This window comes from Lottia gigantea (assembly GCF_000327385.1).
Source record: "Lottia gigantea unplaced genomic scaffold LOTGIsca_19, whole genome shotgun sequence".
In the NCBI taxonomy this organism is placed as follows: Eukaryota; Metazoa; Mollusca; class Gastropoda; family Lottiidae; genus Lottia; species Lottia gigantea.
Window position 1 is genome coordinate 1,695,308 of NW_008708358.1, and position 16,504 is coordinate 1,711,811.

The 16,504-nt window shown below is 35.3% G+C and overlaps 3 protein-coding genes across 3 annotated transcripts; 1 reads left to right on the top strand and 2 right to left on the bottom strand.

Moving 5' to 3' along the window:
- Nucleotides 1–310: 310 nt before the first annotated feature.
- LOTGIDRAFT_203722 (hypothetical protein) lies at nt 311–3,084 on the bottom strand. Its single transcript, XM_009052770.1, has one exon. The coding sequence runs from the start codon at nt 2,753–2,755 to the stop codon at nt 2,099–2,101; it is 657 nt and encodes a 218-aa protein (XP_009051018.1). The 5' UTR covers nt 2,756–3,084; the 3' UTR covers nt 311–2,098.
- A 1,360-nt stretch (nt 3,085–4,444) lies between these two features.
- On the bottom strand, nt 4,445–6,744 carry LOTGIDRAFT_159120 (hypothetical protein; the record flags this gene model as incomplete). The annotated part of the gene is made up of 5 exons (XM_009052771.1): nt 4,445–4,501; nt 4,948–5,036; nt 5,540–5,633; nt 5,885–6,252; nt 6,693–6,744. The coding sequence occupies 5 exons, from the start codon at nt 6,742–6,744 to the stop codon at nt 4,445–4,447; spliced, it is 660 nt and encodes a 219-aa protein (XP_009051019.1).
- Nucleotides 6,745–8,710: 1,966 nt separating this feature from the next.
- On the top strand, nt 8,711–14,429 carry LOTGIDRAFT_231395 (hypothetical protein). Its single transcript, XM_009052772.1, has 10 exons — nt 8,711–8,802; nt 9,204–9,282; nt 9,603–9,779; nt 9,973–10,164; nt 10,674–10,865; nt 11,162–11,365; nt 11,942–12,096; nt 13,198–13,291; nt 13,616–13,698; nt 14,070–14,429. The coding sequence occupies exons 2-10, from the start codon at nt 9,204–9,206 to the stop codon at nt 14,109–14,111; spliced, it is 1,218 nt and encodes a 405-aa protein (XP_009051020.1). The 5' UTR covers nt 8,711–8,802; the 3' UTR covers nt 14,112–14,429.
- Nucleotides 14,430–16,504: the final 2,075 nt, after the last annotated feature.

The window sequence follows — 16,504 nt, forward strand, 5'->3', positions numbered from 1 at the left end:
ACTTCGTTAATAATGTAGTGCATTGTCAGTACACAGACTGTGAATTGACTGCAGTTAAGTATTACCTATCGGCAATGCCTGGTGATTGTAGTTTAGGTGAAGGTCATTGGACACAGACCTTGACCAGCACAACAGTCACTGTTGAAGGAAGAGAGGGAGGGGTCAGGTCAAATTTTCAAAAGAATTGCCTATACTTTTCTTTGCTCTGAAGGCTACTGTGTAAAGCTGACACACTGGACTTTAACATTTTTTCCCAAAAAAGTACAGTTAATTGCTGAGTCTGCAACTTTTTTTTCTTTATTGAAAAAAGTGGAGATTTTATAGTTTAATGAATAATAATGTAATTTATAACAGAAAATCATTACAAAACACTCTTGTCACTTTATACAAATTAGATATAACAGAAAAAAGTAGCACATAAATGAAAGGGATAGACTTATCTTGATGAGAATGCTCACAGAGGCATCAATCATTTTTCAGGGGACTTAAACCTCTAGTACCTGGTTGTCCAGAAAAAGACTTTCATGCCTCCCTGCTGTCACACGGTGACAACAGCTTTATTCTCAATAAATGGATTTTAAATTTAGTTTTATTATCCAATTAGATTACTGTATTATTATCTGAAAATCTAGATAAGATCTTGGTAAAGTTTTTGAGAATAAGGTCCTAGTTGCAAAATCTTTATAACTGAAAAACATACATGTTAATCCAGATAAACAAAAAATTCAAATAGGCTATTGTCAGTTAGGTTCAAAAGATCTTTTAATTTATTATAATTGCTCTGGAATTCAGAGATGTTATTTATAACAAAAATAACACAAATAAGATTTCTTTCAAATGAATAACTTCAACAAAATGAACAATTTTAGAGCTAGATATTTTGGTGGTAATAGTAACATTCAAAAAGTGTGTACCCTCTAAAATAGTGACAGTAATATACAATAATAACAATTGGATGTATAGGATTATTAATATACATGTATACAGAACAGAGCTAATATTTACAAACCTATTTTCATCATTACAATTTCATGAAATTTAATCATTAACCCTCCTTGTGCTTTTAGGATGAAAAAATAAGCATGAAATTTAAATACTAAATACTGTGCTGAAAAGCATTTATCTATAAACATTTGATCATTCCATAACATATCTTTCAGCATTTAATTAAAGCCTGAATGAAAAGAGAATCAGAAGGTTTGTATTTGCTGCATCAGGATTTAATTCATTTGGTGAACAGTTTGACGACAACTTTGGGGCTCATCCCAGAACAAATCACAAATGACTTTTTGACATATTTAATTACCACATAAATATATCCTGCCCCGAATTAAAGTTGGCCTACTCTTTGAATTCTTGGATGTCAAGATATCAATAAAAATCTGTACAAACAATTGCGTTAATCAAAATCTAGTCCGAAACAGTCTGAGTTAAAGTTGTAGAGTAGTGAACTCCTCCAAACAGAAGTACCATCAGGTGTTTCCCTTAACTAACAATATATATGTATCAGAATCAAAGATGCTCTAAAATGTGCACTGCCCTACACATAAAACAACATCAATGCATGTCATCACTAGTAATAATAGGACTGTGAACAAAACAAGTTATTGTATAAAATTCTTTTGCCTTGTTTGACAGTTACACATTGACATTGCATATTTTCTTTACATAAGATTATCAACAAATGAAGAAATGTATAATATGTGTACAATCCATTTTTTACACACGGAAATTCCATGTATTAATTTACACAGCTAAATTGCAAGCTTGCTCAAATTCAGCTGATGTATAATCGCTCATAAGCTTACAAAGATAGAATTTGCGATATGACCATTATAACTACATTTCATATCTAAGGCAATATTTCATTCAACATACTGGAATAGCGATTTATGGTGCAGTTTTAGTGTTAGGCTAATATGTTGTGTACAAGTGGTAAGAAATACCCAATTCATGATCTATTATAACCCCCATTATCGCCAAGTCCAATATGAATCAAAATCAAAGTACAATAACACTTTTGATAGCTTAATGAGCTATTTTACATCAGCTCAATCAAACAACCCTGCACATTATAAATAGAAGAAATATCACAAAATTATGAAGCCCAGGCTGCTAATTGGTTCATTTCGTCATCGTCATCAGCAACAGCTGCTTTCCTCTTCTCGACAGGTTCGGAAACAGGTACTGATGGGAGATCGGCCGAAGGTCCAGTGACATCTAATAACTGTTCTTCAATATCTTGCTGTTCAAGTTCTTCTAGTTCAGCCATTAGGTCATCGTCGTCAACATCTTGACCGAAACCAATAGGATTAGAAATGGCGTCTGATATTTCATTAGCAATTTCATTTTGTTCAGCAACTTCATCCATCAAATCGTGGACTTTATCGACATCCATATTATTGTGTGCTCCTTTCAAGGCCTTGGCTGCCGAACCCATAACTTTAAGGACTTCTGTGTTTGTACTAGCGTTTTCTAAAGCTTCTCTTTGATATTCTATAGTTGACAGTGTACCATCGATGTTTTGAAGCTGTTTCTCATACCGTTTCTTCCTCTTTAAAGCCTGAAGAGCTACTCGTTTGTTCTTAGTACCATGTTTTTTAGCAGTAGCCAATTCCTGATCTACTTTCTTTTCTAAAAAGTCTGATTTTTTTGTCAACATCTCCTCAATGTCCCTCAATCTTTGAATTCCTTCTTGAGGGGTAGGAGCTTGGTCCTTTTTCCCACTTCCAAACAACTTTTGTAACAGACTCATTGTTCCTGCTTGAGAGTACACCAATCTACACCAAAATAATTCCTAATATATTGATTTTACTTTGTTTTTAACGAAATATTTCACAAGATATCCTATCACTGACTCACTATCGCAAAACAGTGACACATTCGTTAACCTTCGTCTTCTTCAGAGTCCAGAAGAAGTTTTCTAATAAGTCTTGAATACAGGATAGTTCCCAATTAAAGTTTAATCGCACTGAATAAATAAAATTAAATGGATATAATTATTTTGTTCTAATCCAAATTTTATCAAAAAAGAAATTTACAATCGATTTTTAATGAAATCCACCCTTGTTGATAAAATTGTGTGACGCAGTTCCGAGATATTCGATTATCCAGTGAATTGTTTCTGCTACTTCCGTCTTTTAGACGTTCGGTATGCAAATAGTCCGGTATATTTTGATTAGGAAATTGCCTTTTTTTCAAGGTTATTCGTTTTACTTTTTTTTAAATAAAAAAACGAGTACCTGGTAAATAAAGTGTGAGTATGACGACCCCTTTCGATCCACCACTGGAGCAAAGGCCAGCACATATATTCTTGATTTTGAGCTCCAAAAAGTTTTATGAAGGATTGCATTGTGAATTATTTAGTTTCTTACTTGGCCAGAGCCTGATAATATTTAGTTTACGAAATATGATACAGAAAAATCCATTTGGATTCTAGGTTGAACTCGTCGTTATATTTGCCCGATATGCCCGAACGTACGACTTAACTACATTTAAATCTGTAAGGCATGGAATTTTGTGATCGTAGATATATCATCCAGCCCCATACAGCCACAGTCTATATAATTAGCCTACTCGTAGATCCAATATTTTTCTTTGTATATAAAGCACGTTTATCGAAAAAAGGTGATCAAAATCAAACGTTCTTGTTGCTGAATGATTTCCAAAGTTAGGTTAAGAACGCTCGGACTATTTAATAAGCCGATCACTCGAACAGGCGAGTACATTGGAACACCCGAGAATATAATTACCAGGAAGTTGACGTATCTTCGTTTTATTCGACATAAAGTAATGGGTTAACTAAAAGAGGAAGGACAACAAAATGTATTGTTTAAGGACTATTGATTGAGCTGATGATTTTTCTGGACTGAAGATGATCACTGTAGTACGATTACGTATTCCCGATTCTAGAAACAAGAAGTTAATGAGACTTTTGTCACCAGTCACAGGCTCATCACGTAGCCCGAAAATCTGACACTATCCAGTCACATCTCAGACGTGATGTCGTCACCTACTAGTGATCATCCTCAGATGTGATATACGGCTGTGATAGCATCACCTTCCCGAGATCCTCGTGATATACGGATGTGATATTGTCACTTACCAGTGATTCTCCCCAGACGTGATAAACTGACATGATATCATCACTTAGCGATCCTCCTCAGGCGTAATATGCGGATGTGATATGTGAGAGGGAGATGGGGAATGTTAAACATCTTCCATCATAAAATATGCAATTGCATATAACTTCTATGTATAAAAGGGCCACAGGGCTGAAAATTCTTCTACAAATATCAAAGCACAAAGCTCCAGGTTATAGCATTATTGGTGTTATATTTCAATATCGCTTTACCAAGTCATATACAAAAAACAGGGAATTATTTTAATACAAAAGATAATCGAATACAAACAATTGGAATGGTGATCTGCCTCTGAACACGATTTAGGGGAATATTTCCTGCTCGAAAAAACCTTCGTTAATACACGGGTAGAATACAAACTGAAAGTAAAATTAGAGATAAAATTATAAGCAAACCATAGCTCAAAACAATGGAGTACAATATTGATGGTATCCTCCCATCAGTCATACAGACCATTTGTCACGCACCTTGTTATTTCCAATTGTCATACAGATGCGTTATACCCAATGCCGATTACAGCTGTAGATATATCGTTTCCAGTGGCATTTCTGGAAGAAAGTAGTGATCCTGGAAAGGGTTAGGGGAAGTCGAACGGGAATTAGCTGGTTCATAGCACCATTTCAGAAATCAATGTTGAGAGATTTGAGTGGATCAGAGTGGAGGGTAGCCTTAATTTTGGAAATGTAGAATTTTCTCGAGTTTCTCAATTTAATTTAATAAAAACAAAAGTTTTAATTCTGTTTAAATTCACAGTGAACTCGCTTTGTATCTAAATCTTATAAAATAAACAGTAAAATAATCTCACCTCGTCAAATTCTCCTACAAGGGGAAGTAACCCATAACCTGATCCAATTTGTAAAGGACACTCTGATAATACGATATGTTCATACATTCCTAGTAAAATAGAAGTTTTCAAACACATGATCATATTTGTAACAGAAAGTATTGCTCATGCTAGTTCTATGTTCTACGTAATAGATGAACAGGTTTTGTGGATTAAGATAATGATGTCATTTGTAGTTTATCTTGCTACTCTTGATACTGTGTTGTAGATCTGACACACTATCTATCATTGCACACATATATAATGCTATCCGCCATCGGAGAGACCTGCGAAAAATCGCACAGTTTGTGGTGGTCCATCGTCAGATGTGCCGACTAGTAGGCTATGCGATTGATCCCAATCATATAAATTTGGTGACCTGTAAAGGTCAACCAATAGAACTCCGGTTAACAGCTCGCTACAAGAAGACTCCAAGGAGCTCGCTACAAGAAGGCTCCAAGGAGCTCACACTGCGGGACATCGCTAGCTCATTTCTGTTACACTGTAGCTTGACTGTTAACTTTACCGTCAATCGTTAACAAACCTATTGGCCATATCTAGCATCCATACGTACCCTTTTCCATAACATGAATAGGCTTATCACCAACTTTAAACTGAATCTTATTACCATCTTGTCCTATCTTGATCAACGTTTCTTTTCTTATATCCTAGAAAAAGTGACACCCGTTAGTTAAGTTCTATGGGATAAAAGCTGAGCAGCGAGACATTGCTCGTAGCTTTCATGCCTTTGTGGATATTATGATATTTTGATACAATGTCTCTTCCATAATTTTATATGGAAGCTGAAACTGTCCACCCGGCCACCCTTACGCATTTGCCAAGCAACGATGCGAAGCGATGAATTGACTACTATTAGCCGCCATACAAAATCTTCACCATGTTTTTCTAACATACTTACGACATTAGGGACACTAAGAACGACTTCTTCGCTCTTCATCTCATCGACAGTCAGAACCATTTTCAGAGTCATTGTCGACTCGAGTAAGCTGAGTTCGATTGACGGTCTCGACTCACCACACCCATTGCTCAAAATAGCTATAGACTTTTGTCGATTACCGTGCTTTCCAGTGTACTTGACCTTAAAGGCCATAGCGAAGTATGGTTGTAGTGTGTTCCGTTCAAAAACTGGTAAAGAAATGTAGCCATCGCCAGAAAATACTGCCTTGCTGTCGAAGATGGTGACATCTCCTCTAGTGAGATGTCCACACCGACTATGAGCATCATTAAATGTTACATCATAGTGAAAAAGGCACTGTTCTTTACATCCTGGAAAAGAATCAAATAAAGTAACATGTTCTCAACAAGCGACTCATGTAACCGTGCATTCCTACCCAGAAAATTGAAATGGTGCCAGGCAATCTGGTTTGTAGTTAGACACATTACTGTGGAAATAAAATCAAAATTAAATTGCCTCTAAAACAACAATGTTCCTCAAAATATCATTTTTTTTAGTTTCCAATCGTTATTCAATAATCAATATTAATTAATTGTAGAGCATACGTTTTGGTACACAAACATTTACTGCAGACGAGGCATTTAAACTCTAAAAGCTGATATAATGCCACACTGCAATTAAAATTGCTCAAAAAGCTTTAGCTCAATACAGTTTTGGTCCCAAACGATCTACCGTGAAAGTTTCGCGAGCATTTTGCAACGGATTCAGCTTTACGGAAAGTGCGTGCACGCAGTTCCAAAGCAGATCTTACCTTCCAATGAAGACACACATATTATAGATAAAACCACAAAAATCTGCAACATATTGCTACCAATTTCTATCGATTTACAAAGTCTTGGTTCGTATTCCTCAGTGTTATTATGACCAAACTAAAACTTAGGCAATGTTTGAAAGATATTTTCTTGGTCCACTGTGTCAATAAAAGAGAGTTTTTGTTGTTTCAAGACGTGCTTGTCTTATTTGAGGCTGATTACCTGCATTCGTTATGTTCGAATATTTTGTTGTACATGTTCTGTTTCAAGTCAACTTAATGCATAACAAATATTGCATGACTTCTAGGAATAGTCATCTAACGTTTCGCTACACTTTTCAGAATCTTATATAATAATATCTTTCATGCAATTTAATACACATGGATATTGTGAGACTAAGGAGAGACAATCCTCTAATTTTGCACTGTAACAACCAATTGTAGCACCGGGTTGATTTTAGCAATATTCATTCATATATTATAATTATAAATAAAAGACAAACCATGGTTTCAGAAACAAGTCGAAGATTATATCAACCCGTTATTAATCCGTTTACAGATTCGAGATTCGACATACGTAAACACGATAAGACAAAAATGCATGACTGAAATGGGATATACGTCAACTATATGTTTATTTTAACATTAGAACGTCAAATTCCATTTACTTTACTTTCATGACAGATGCAATGCACTGAGCAGAGAGCAGTGGCTCGAATGATTATTTGACTCATGTGATGCCTACCTCATCGATTTTGTCGCCGTGTGGACTCTCACGTATGAAGCTTTCTTTCCTTATTTTTTTCCGTTAAAAAAAATCAAGTTGTTAGGTACATGAAATAAATATGAGTGCATAACGCACGAAATTATTTTGTCTTAAAGTAAAAGCAGTGATCTATGTATCCGCTTTAAAAAAAAAAACACCTGATTAATCATTCAAAAAAATCATCGATCCTTAAAAGTGTTATTTTTAGAAATATCATCACGAACAGAAATATCTTTTTATAAGTGACAACTCCTACCCTCTACAAAAAAAGATAAACAAAAGAAAAAAGATGGGGCAATTAAGCTGAAGCTGAAAGGCTCCCTGCTTTTCCAGAGTGGTCGATGGGCTTTCAGGGTTAAGTGTTAAGTGAATATCAAAGAACATTCCTTTGGATTTCAATTTGCTTATTGGTTATAGAAGGAAACCCATGGTAACCCACATACTGCTTATATCTTATTTGAGGTTAGCTACATACTGCTGTGGCTTATCTGAGTTTACCTTCATGCATCTTATGACTTATCTGAGGTAACCTACAGGCTATACTGTTTATACCTTGTCTAAGGAAACATACTCAATGCTTATGGCTTATCTTGGGTAACCTACATACTGTGTATGATATATGTTAGGTAACCTACTGTTTATGACTTATCTTAGGTAACCTACTGTTTATGACTTATCTGAGGTAACCTACTGTTTATGACTTATCTTAGGTAACCTACTGTTTATGACTTATCTGAGGTAACCTACTGTTTATGACTTATCTGAGGTAACCTACATACTGCGTACAGCTTATCTTAGTTAATCTACATAATGCTTATGGCTTATCTTAGGTAACCTACAGACTATATACTGATAATGGCTTAGCTGAGGTAAGCTATATACTGATTATGGCTTATCGGAGGTACTACTAAGTTTCTGACATGTTTTTGTTTCGGGAAGTTGTTTTCATCTTGAACTATAAAGGTGTACGGAATAACGCATAGTATTGTAAACATTTATCTCAAACTTTCTAACAGAATGGTGTAAAGAAACACTATATCTTATAGTTTTTAAATTTATGAATATTCCTGAGAAAATTTAAAGGAGTGTGGATGACTCAACCTAGTTTATGATAAATGTGATAGGTTCTGTCATTGTCACCATAAAAACATGACAATATTGATAATTTCTTACTAACTTTAGTCTGGCTGATTGTCACTTGGTTGAATGTTTGTGATTGATGGAGTGGGGCGAGTATAGTTAGTGGTAAGATAGCACTCTGATATAAACCAGTGTCCTGGATAACTTCTCCAGTTTTTGAGTATATTTGTGATATAAGACTGTTTTGGATTACGAAATTACAAGGTAAAATGTATATCTTTTTCTGGGCTTTTCAGGACATTTGAGTATGATATATTTGGATTATCATATAGGAGTATACAGCAAGCCTTCCTGTATAGCATAGTATAGTATGGTATAGTATAGTATGGTATAGTATAGTATGGTATAGTATAGTATGGTATGGTATAGTATAGTATGGTATAGTATAGTATAGTACAAAAATGGATTGTAATTTGTAGAATGATATTAATAATAATTGCATTTCTAATAAAAGTTGATCTTGGCGACACTATTTCGAGTATCATATAAATTCAATAATATTCATAATCTGAATTTAGATTGTTTAAATAGATCTGATTGAAAAAAAAACCGTATCGTTCCCTTACAAAAACTGGGTGTAAAATGCCAAACCGTTTGTATTTCAGATGAAGATTGTGATCCTCTTGGCGTTTCTACTGACAACTGTTTCAGGACAGGTGACCCCAGTTCAAGACCCTGTTAACAGTAGGTTAATAATATAATCTTTAAACACTTGGAGATTCGTGGCACATAAAGCGAAGAAAATTGAGATGAGGCATTCGGATGCACTGTGCAGTTACGTCGGAGCAGATACTGACACAAAAGGTCGGCCACATCATGTTTATCAAAATAATCCTTTACTGAATCATCATCCACGCATATATATATATATATATATATGAACAACAATAAGTGATAACTGAAATATCTCCCATGCAACAAAACGCTAGTTATACACAAGAGTTCCTTATGCCCTTTCCAGTTATCAAATGGCCTTGTGAACACACACAATATATCTTCTTCAGGTTTTTGTCAAAGTAAAATAGCAGCAACTGGCGTAGATTACTACAGAATTCCCGGGTATTGTAATATATTTGTCCACTGTAACGAACAAACCAAACCGGAACTACAGACATGCGCTTCCGGTACATTCTTTGATGGTGCTGGATGCCATCATGCTTCTGCTGTAACCTGCTCGGATGGTAAGGGAATTTATTGATCCTTCTCTTATCTTAAGTGAAGAACAGATATTCAACGTTATCTTGAGCGACTATAAGATAACATAAGATTGAAATACTTGATTGATTAAGGTCTACCACCAAGTCATATATACCGAAGTTCCCCGACGTAAACCTTTTTCACTTCTAAAGTATTCTTATATTTAATTCATTCCAGATCCGTGTAAAATGTTACCAGAAGGCAAGCAGTTTTCAGATGGTGGAAATTGTTTTGGTTATTATGAGTGTCGAGGCAACAAGGCTTTCTATGAACATTGTCCTCAAGGGATGGCGTTCAATGTGACAGCCTGTTTCGTAGACCCAGCTTGTATTCATCCTGACACTATTTCTACTCCTGTCGATACTAGAGGTAGGTCATGATGGACACCCAATTGAGTTTTATACAGTACATTTTATTTTCTTGAACATCTCTTTATATAAATTGGATGGCAGCTCGAGGATGGAAAACCCTTTGTGCTGAACACCTCTTCAACCCATGGAATAATAATTAAAACTAGCTCTTTGAGACATGTCATCATATAATTTCACTTATAAAGAACAGCAACTCTTCTTGGTAACCAGAATGTCCTTGAGATCATTGTTCAGCTGAACTGAAGGCTCGTGATGGTCATCGCTACCATATTTACCATGGGGAAGCAGTGCACCCTTCCGGAACACCTGTTGATCTTCCATCGTCTCAATCAATAACATAAGACCAAGGCTGGTCAGTGGAGGTATCCACAGAAAAGAATCGAATCGAACCACGTGTCCCTTACTTTCTTTTTCAGCTAATCTAGCGGGATGCCTACCATCATAAAGGTTGTTACTTTTGCATCACATTGTGCATCATCTTGCTCTATGTTCCCTATTCTTTTTCAGTTAATCTTCCTGGATGCCCACCACATATTAAAGCCGATACTGTAGACGTTACTAAGTATTACATGATAGAAGGAACTGGAAATCCAGTCGGTAAATTCTGTGCAGCGGGTTTAGTTTTTAGTCCCACAGTTTGTGGCTGTGATTGGCCGGATCCCAGCTTGGTGACACCTTCTCAGGTCACACAACGTGTTGGTGAGTATACTATAATGCATACTGCACAACTCGAGAACGCTGGAGTGTTTAGTTGCTCTAGAACGTCCAAAATTGTGAGATATGTAACATGACGTCAGAGAATCCCAGAATCAGAATCTGACCAATCAGATGTTACAATCAGTTCCATATACATGTATATATCCTAGCAACTTTGTACGAGAAAAGTTGTTTATTACGAACCGTCTGACATAGATCATAGATTACCAGCCGATAAAGTTTCAGTTACACATGATAAATAATGAAAGTTCTGAGAAGATTTCGATTCTATTTTCCAGTCGGATGTAATTCAGTCTTCAGTTTCCCATTCACCAGCGACTTTCAGGAACTGTACAACCGAGTCTACCTCTTCAGCGACGGTGGTGTTTTCGTCAGGAATAACAAGGCCTACTTTGAAATACCTGGGGTCTTGGAAATTCCTTACATGTCGAATGTAGAGTTAGGATCAAACTTTGCTCTTGGATTTACATTCAAATACGGCGGTAAGTACTTTCTTTACAGTGCTTTCTTCCAAATGTATGTATCTTCCAAATCGTCCAGATTGGAAAATAAACCGTGGACCTGTGTGCTACGGGCAGGGCGCATTCAGTCATGAACATTGCATTAAATGTCGATATATAGGCTATGTTCATCTTTCTACTGTCAATAAGAGAAAGGTCGTTTGGGGAGTTGCCAGTGTATTCTGTTAATAAACCATTCCAGTTTTTACAGTGTGCATGTCTTTCGAGTACTTGTTATACGATTTCGGGCAACTGATCTCATTGCATTGAGCATAATTATATTATGAATCTTTTTTGTCATGGACATTTGATTTCAACCTCTTGAACAGATGGCATGAGAACGCCAGCATGGATAATTCGACAAATATCATTGCCTCTCATATCTCCCCATATGATCAAGGTTTTAATCGCGACGTCCCCATAAGACCTTCTTTACCTTAGATCATATAGACGAAGAAGGTCGCCATAGATCAATGCCTCTAAGGTTGTTGACCACCTCTCAATCTGTGCAATCTCGGCATTCGTCTTTTTGAAAGGATCTTTCAAATATCGTTGTAGGTAACAACGAAACTGACAACGTGACAATCCTGACTAATGAAGATACCAATTATCCAGCAACTTATAGTGTTCGGCTCCATCCTGTAGACGAGAAGGTTACAGTCCAGCTTGTCTTGATGGACGGCTCTACAGTCTCTCTTGCAGCTTTAAATGTCGTAAGTAGACATTCTTAATTCATTGAAATGTATTGAAACAACATTTCGGCATGTTACACTGTCAGCCAGGACGATAGTACTTTAGTTTCATTTTGTTGAATATCCGTATTATTCGCTTCACTTTTTTTGCTCTTAAAACACGGCTAAAAATGTAAATGTGATTTATGGCAGCAATCCGCATTTTAATTCAAGCTATTTTTTGATAAATGTGCAAATGTTACGAAAATATATACAAAACTGTCAAAAATGGTTTTCTACTAAATTGTGCTTATATAAATCTATCAAAAACACGTCAAAATTTTCAAAATATACCTCAATATATGTCTGACGTAAAGGACATCAATCAATTTAGGGCAAAAATATCAAACCATCGTCAGAGGCATAAAAAAACAATCAGAACCTGTCAAAAAAATGACGACAAAAACTGAACTGTCTATAGTTAAAGATGTCGATGGGTACATTTCCTAGTTTGACAATGTTTATTATGTGTTCAACAAACTACAAATAGATACAGATATATTATATACAAAGGGAATATCTTCCGTTTGTAGTATGACAATCTACGATCCTTTAATTCAAAAATACTAGTTAAAGCGCAGTTTTTTTTTGTGTTTTTTTATTTCCGGTTCGGATGGTTCATGTGCCTGGTTGGTTGGGATTTAAAGGAGCACTTTCACTATCCGTTCGACCAATCATACCTTAGTTTCAGAAACAGGAATTTTTTTTTGGCTTACATAATCAGTAATGTGCACAGCTCATCGTTGAAATTTGAGCCTTCAAATCCATGTGTATCCATAATTATTCATGTTTGAAAGTTAAAAATTCGACTCGAATTTTAGTGAGACTATGCCATATATAGAAAATACATATATAGGAATAGACAGTGAGGTATATTCGAAGGGATTATTATTGCGTTTTAGTGCTTCTTAATACTATTAAAGCACAATAAAGACCCAAATCAATCCCCATAAATGCCGACTGTTCCCCTTTAAAACCCACCGTATACCAATGAATTAACCATTTATTATAAGATATCTACGGGATTAACCACTCTTTCAATTTCATTTGATATTTTTTACTATTGATTTTATATTCTTGCAGGATCCATTCCTACAACACACATTCAGATTGGGAAAATCTGGTGATCTGATCAAATTACAGATCGATAATCAATCACCCATAACCAATACAGCCTGTAAGTAACATAACAGTTATTTCCTCTTTATATGTTTTCAAGGACTCTTCAACAACTCACTCTTTGGTGAAATGTTTTGGCAATTATATTTATCCGTGACCATTTACAGCTAGGGCATCTGTATCGACTTTATATAGTCCATAGAATATACCAAAAACAATATTAAGTATGTACACGAACGAGTTGCAATATATTGATAAATTCATTTGCAGAGTGGCACCAGGTGATTCGGAATACTAAGTCTGTCCTGTTTCGTTAAGCTATTATGTCGAAATTAAGCTCATGATGTCAGATTTGATTCTGTAATTATATTTTTAATTTCAGATGCTGGTTTGGCGGGTCAGCCTTCTCCTCTATCTGTTGGTTCAGGTGTAACTGGAGAACCATTTATAGGATACGTTGATGATGTAAGTGTATATAATTCTATCTATTTTTCATTTAATGTTGAATGTGGATCCGATTGGGGCTCTATCTCGCTTTATTGAAGACCGATTTTGTGATCTCGTCACTGTTCGGATAATACCATTGAATACCATGTCTAGCGTTATTAATATGCCTTCTCCATGATGTAGGTCGGGGAGAGTACATCTCGGTATATGCAGCGGCTGCATTGGTACATTCTTCTTCTTTACCCCTAATATCCAGGGCTTCTTACAAACGGGCTACCGTAAGGGTTACGATAGCGCTCTGCAACAGATTTACCTTTTACGGAAACTGCCGAGGATTGCCGAATTATGAACGATCACTGTTACGATCAATTTCTCGTTTTCTATTTCAGTTATCGTTGTTCAGATGTCAACCATCTTCTTTCTACTTTTAATTCCTTTTATCTTTCAATCTGATAATTTATTCCTAATACTGGCATAATATTTCCTTTTATCAACATATTTATACAGCAATATCAATCGCCCGATCGCACTTACGTTGATTAATGCTCAAAAGGGTATTAAAAGGGGGCTCATAAGATGTCGGAAACATTTACAGCTTTTATGGTAGATATCATTGATATTTGTAATAATAGTTTCGTAACCTGGTCGGACTGTAATGCTATAGAATATCAGACTAAATTCCATAAAGATATGTTAAATTCATGCTTTTAATTTGTATTTTGTAATTTGTAAATAAAGTCTTTGTTTGTATGTAGTTCGTTTTCACTGATTTTTTTGTAGCAATCGATATAAGTGAAGAGCTCAAATCGAGAAATGTACCGACAACTAGAAACCATGGATTACTGATTACGATAACTTATTTTGTTGACTCGATTTTTGCCATAAAGTAGAACATATGCATCTGAGGCACCTGATGCAACTGTGATTTTCCCATCGTTGCTGCACGGAGCTTAAAGGGACAGATTCGTCTTCCGTTTGACCAATCTTACCGTTGTCTCAGAAACGAGAATTTGTAAGTGAAGCTAACATCGTCGTAATATTAGCCTTCAAATTCATGTGTGTCCAGATTTCTGAAAAAAGACGACTTGTCTTTTATTGGGACTCTTGTCATACACAGAAAAAGAATTATGCGATTTTCGTACATTTCTAGTACTTCTGAAGACTACGTATATTCAAGATCACTAAATTTGTTCTCAGCAACTTGCTGTTAGTAGCAAGGTTGATCTGAGTTATGGCCAAAGACGGAAAACTGCAGTAGGTCCTTGGACTGTGGTCCTTACAGTAGATTGTACCTTAGTAACATTTATTTTCAACAGGACCACATACAGGTTTTAGGAGTAATATGATCAAAAAACCAATTTTAATTGAGATTTTAATATAAATAATCAGTATAACAATGAGATCCTGTCCAACAATAAATACAACATTAAAATATTCAGGTAAAAATAATAAAAGTAATATTAGTATCGTAACTTACGCCGGAATGTCTACGCTTTTATCAATTTTGAACATTTTGAAGAATGATATGGATAGAATAGCTGAAATTTGATGCTACCATCTTGTTAAGACAATATTCAGACATCTAAATGCCATGTAAATGCTCTTTATGGAGGCTACATAATATAAACTATCGGAGATTCGAATAAAGCATTTGAATTCAAATGTAATGCAGCTTCACTGGCATTCGAGTTTTGGATTTTATCTTAAATTTAACAATATCACAGAGAAACATTATCAAAATAAAATGGTAATGTTACTAAACATTAACCGCTCATGATACAGGTCTTTTTTGGCGGGAATATATAACGTCAAACGTATTTTATAAAGGGAAATTTCTAGTAAAATAACCAATAGTTCTGATAGAATATGAAGAAATCTATATATCAGCTATACAGAAAGACTGCCATCTTCAGTCAAATTATAACGAACTCCATCTCATACCCTGACATCGTCACGGAAGTTTGATCGGCTAGCGAAATAAGCCATGCAAATCCCTCGGTTACACGCGCAGTCATGTTGTTTTCATTCTTTCCACTGGGGGCTATAATTGCCTGAATTCCTTTACGTATAATCCATTCAAATCGCTGCATATATCCACTCACCTTATACATGACAAGTGCATAACCATGTCAAGGTATTTGACAAATCGCATTAAATGATATTGTGAAGATTAAAGGCTACCAGCACTGTCTTGTCATTCTAGAATATATATATACACATTAAATATATACATTACAAAATAGTAAATACACGATCACGATATAATTAATATTGCTGGTGAAGGTGATTACCCAATAACCACAGGTAATAAAAACTACTAAAAACTAAAAACATAAATATCTAGAATTACAAAAATGGCTTAAACGTTAATCAATTTGCAAATAAAAGGGGTGGGAATGTTGGTATTATGGTTTTATAATGGTCCCTTTTACTACTCTACATGAACTAGAATTATCAAAATCTCAATACAATTACCAATTAATAATAAATAATAGGCTAATTAAAAATAAATATCAGTTATATATATAAATACATGTGGACTACCCAAAAGAGATGTCGATCAGGCGATTATAAACAAAAGCTGTGAGACAGTATATTAAAATAAGGGTTTGCAAGGTCGGTGAGTCTGTCATAAAAAATGATACAACTATTCAACTGTTCGTTTTATGTCTGAGGAGCGCATAAGTTGTTAACAACTTGAGATAATTTTTAAAACAGATCCTCGACTCATCTCTCTATACCTTAAAAAAATCACAATATTGCTGGAACATATTATTGGACGCCATTTTGAAAATAATTTAAAGTCTTTCAGTCATTTCCACAA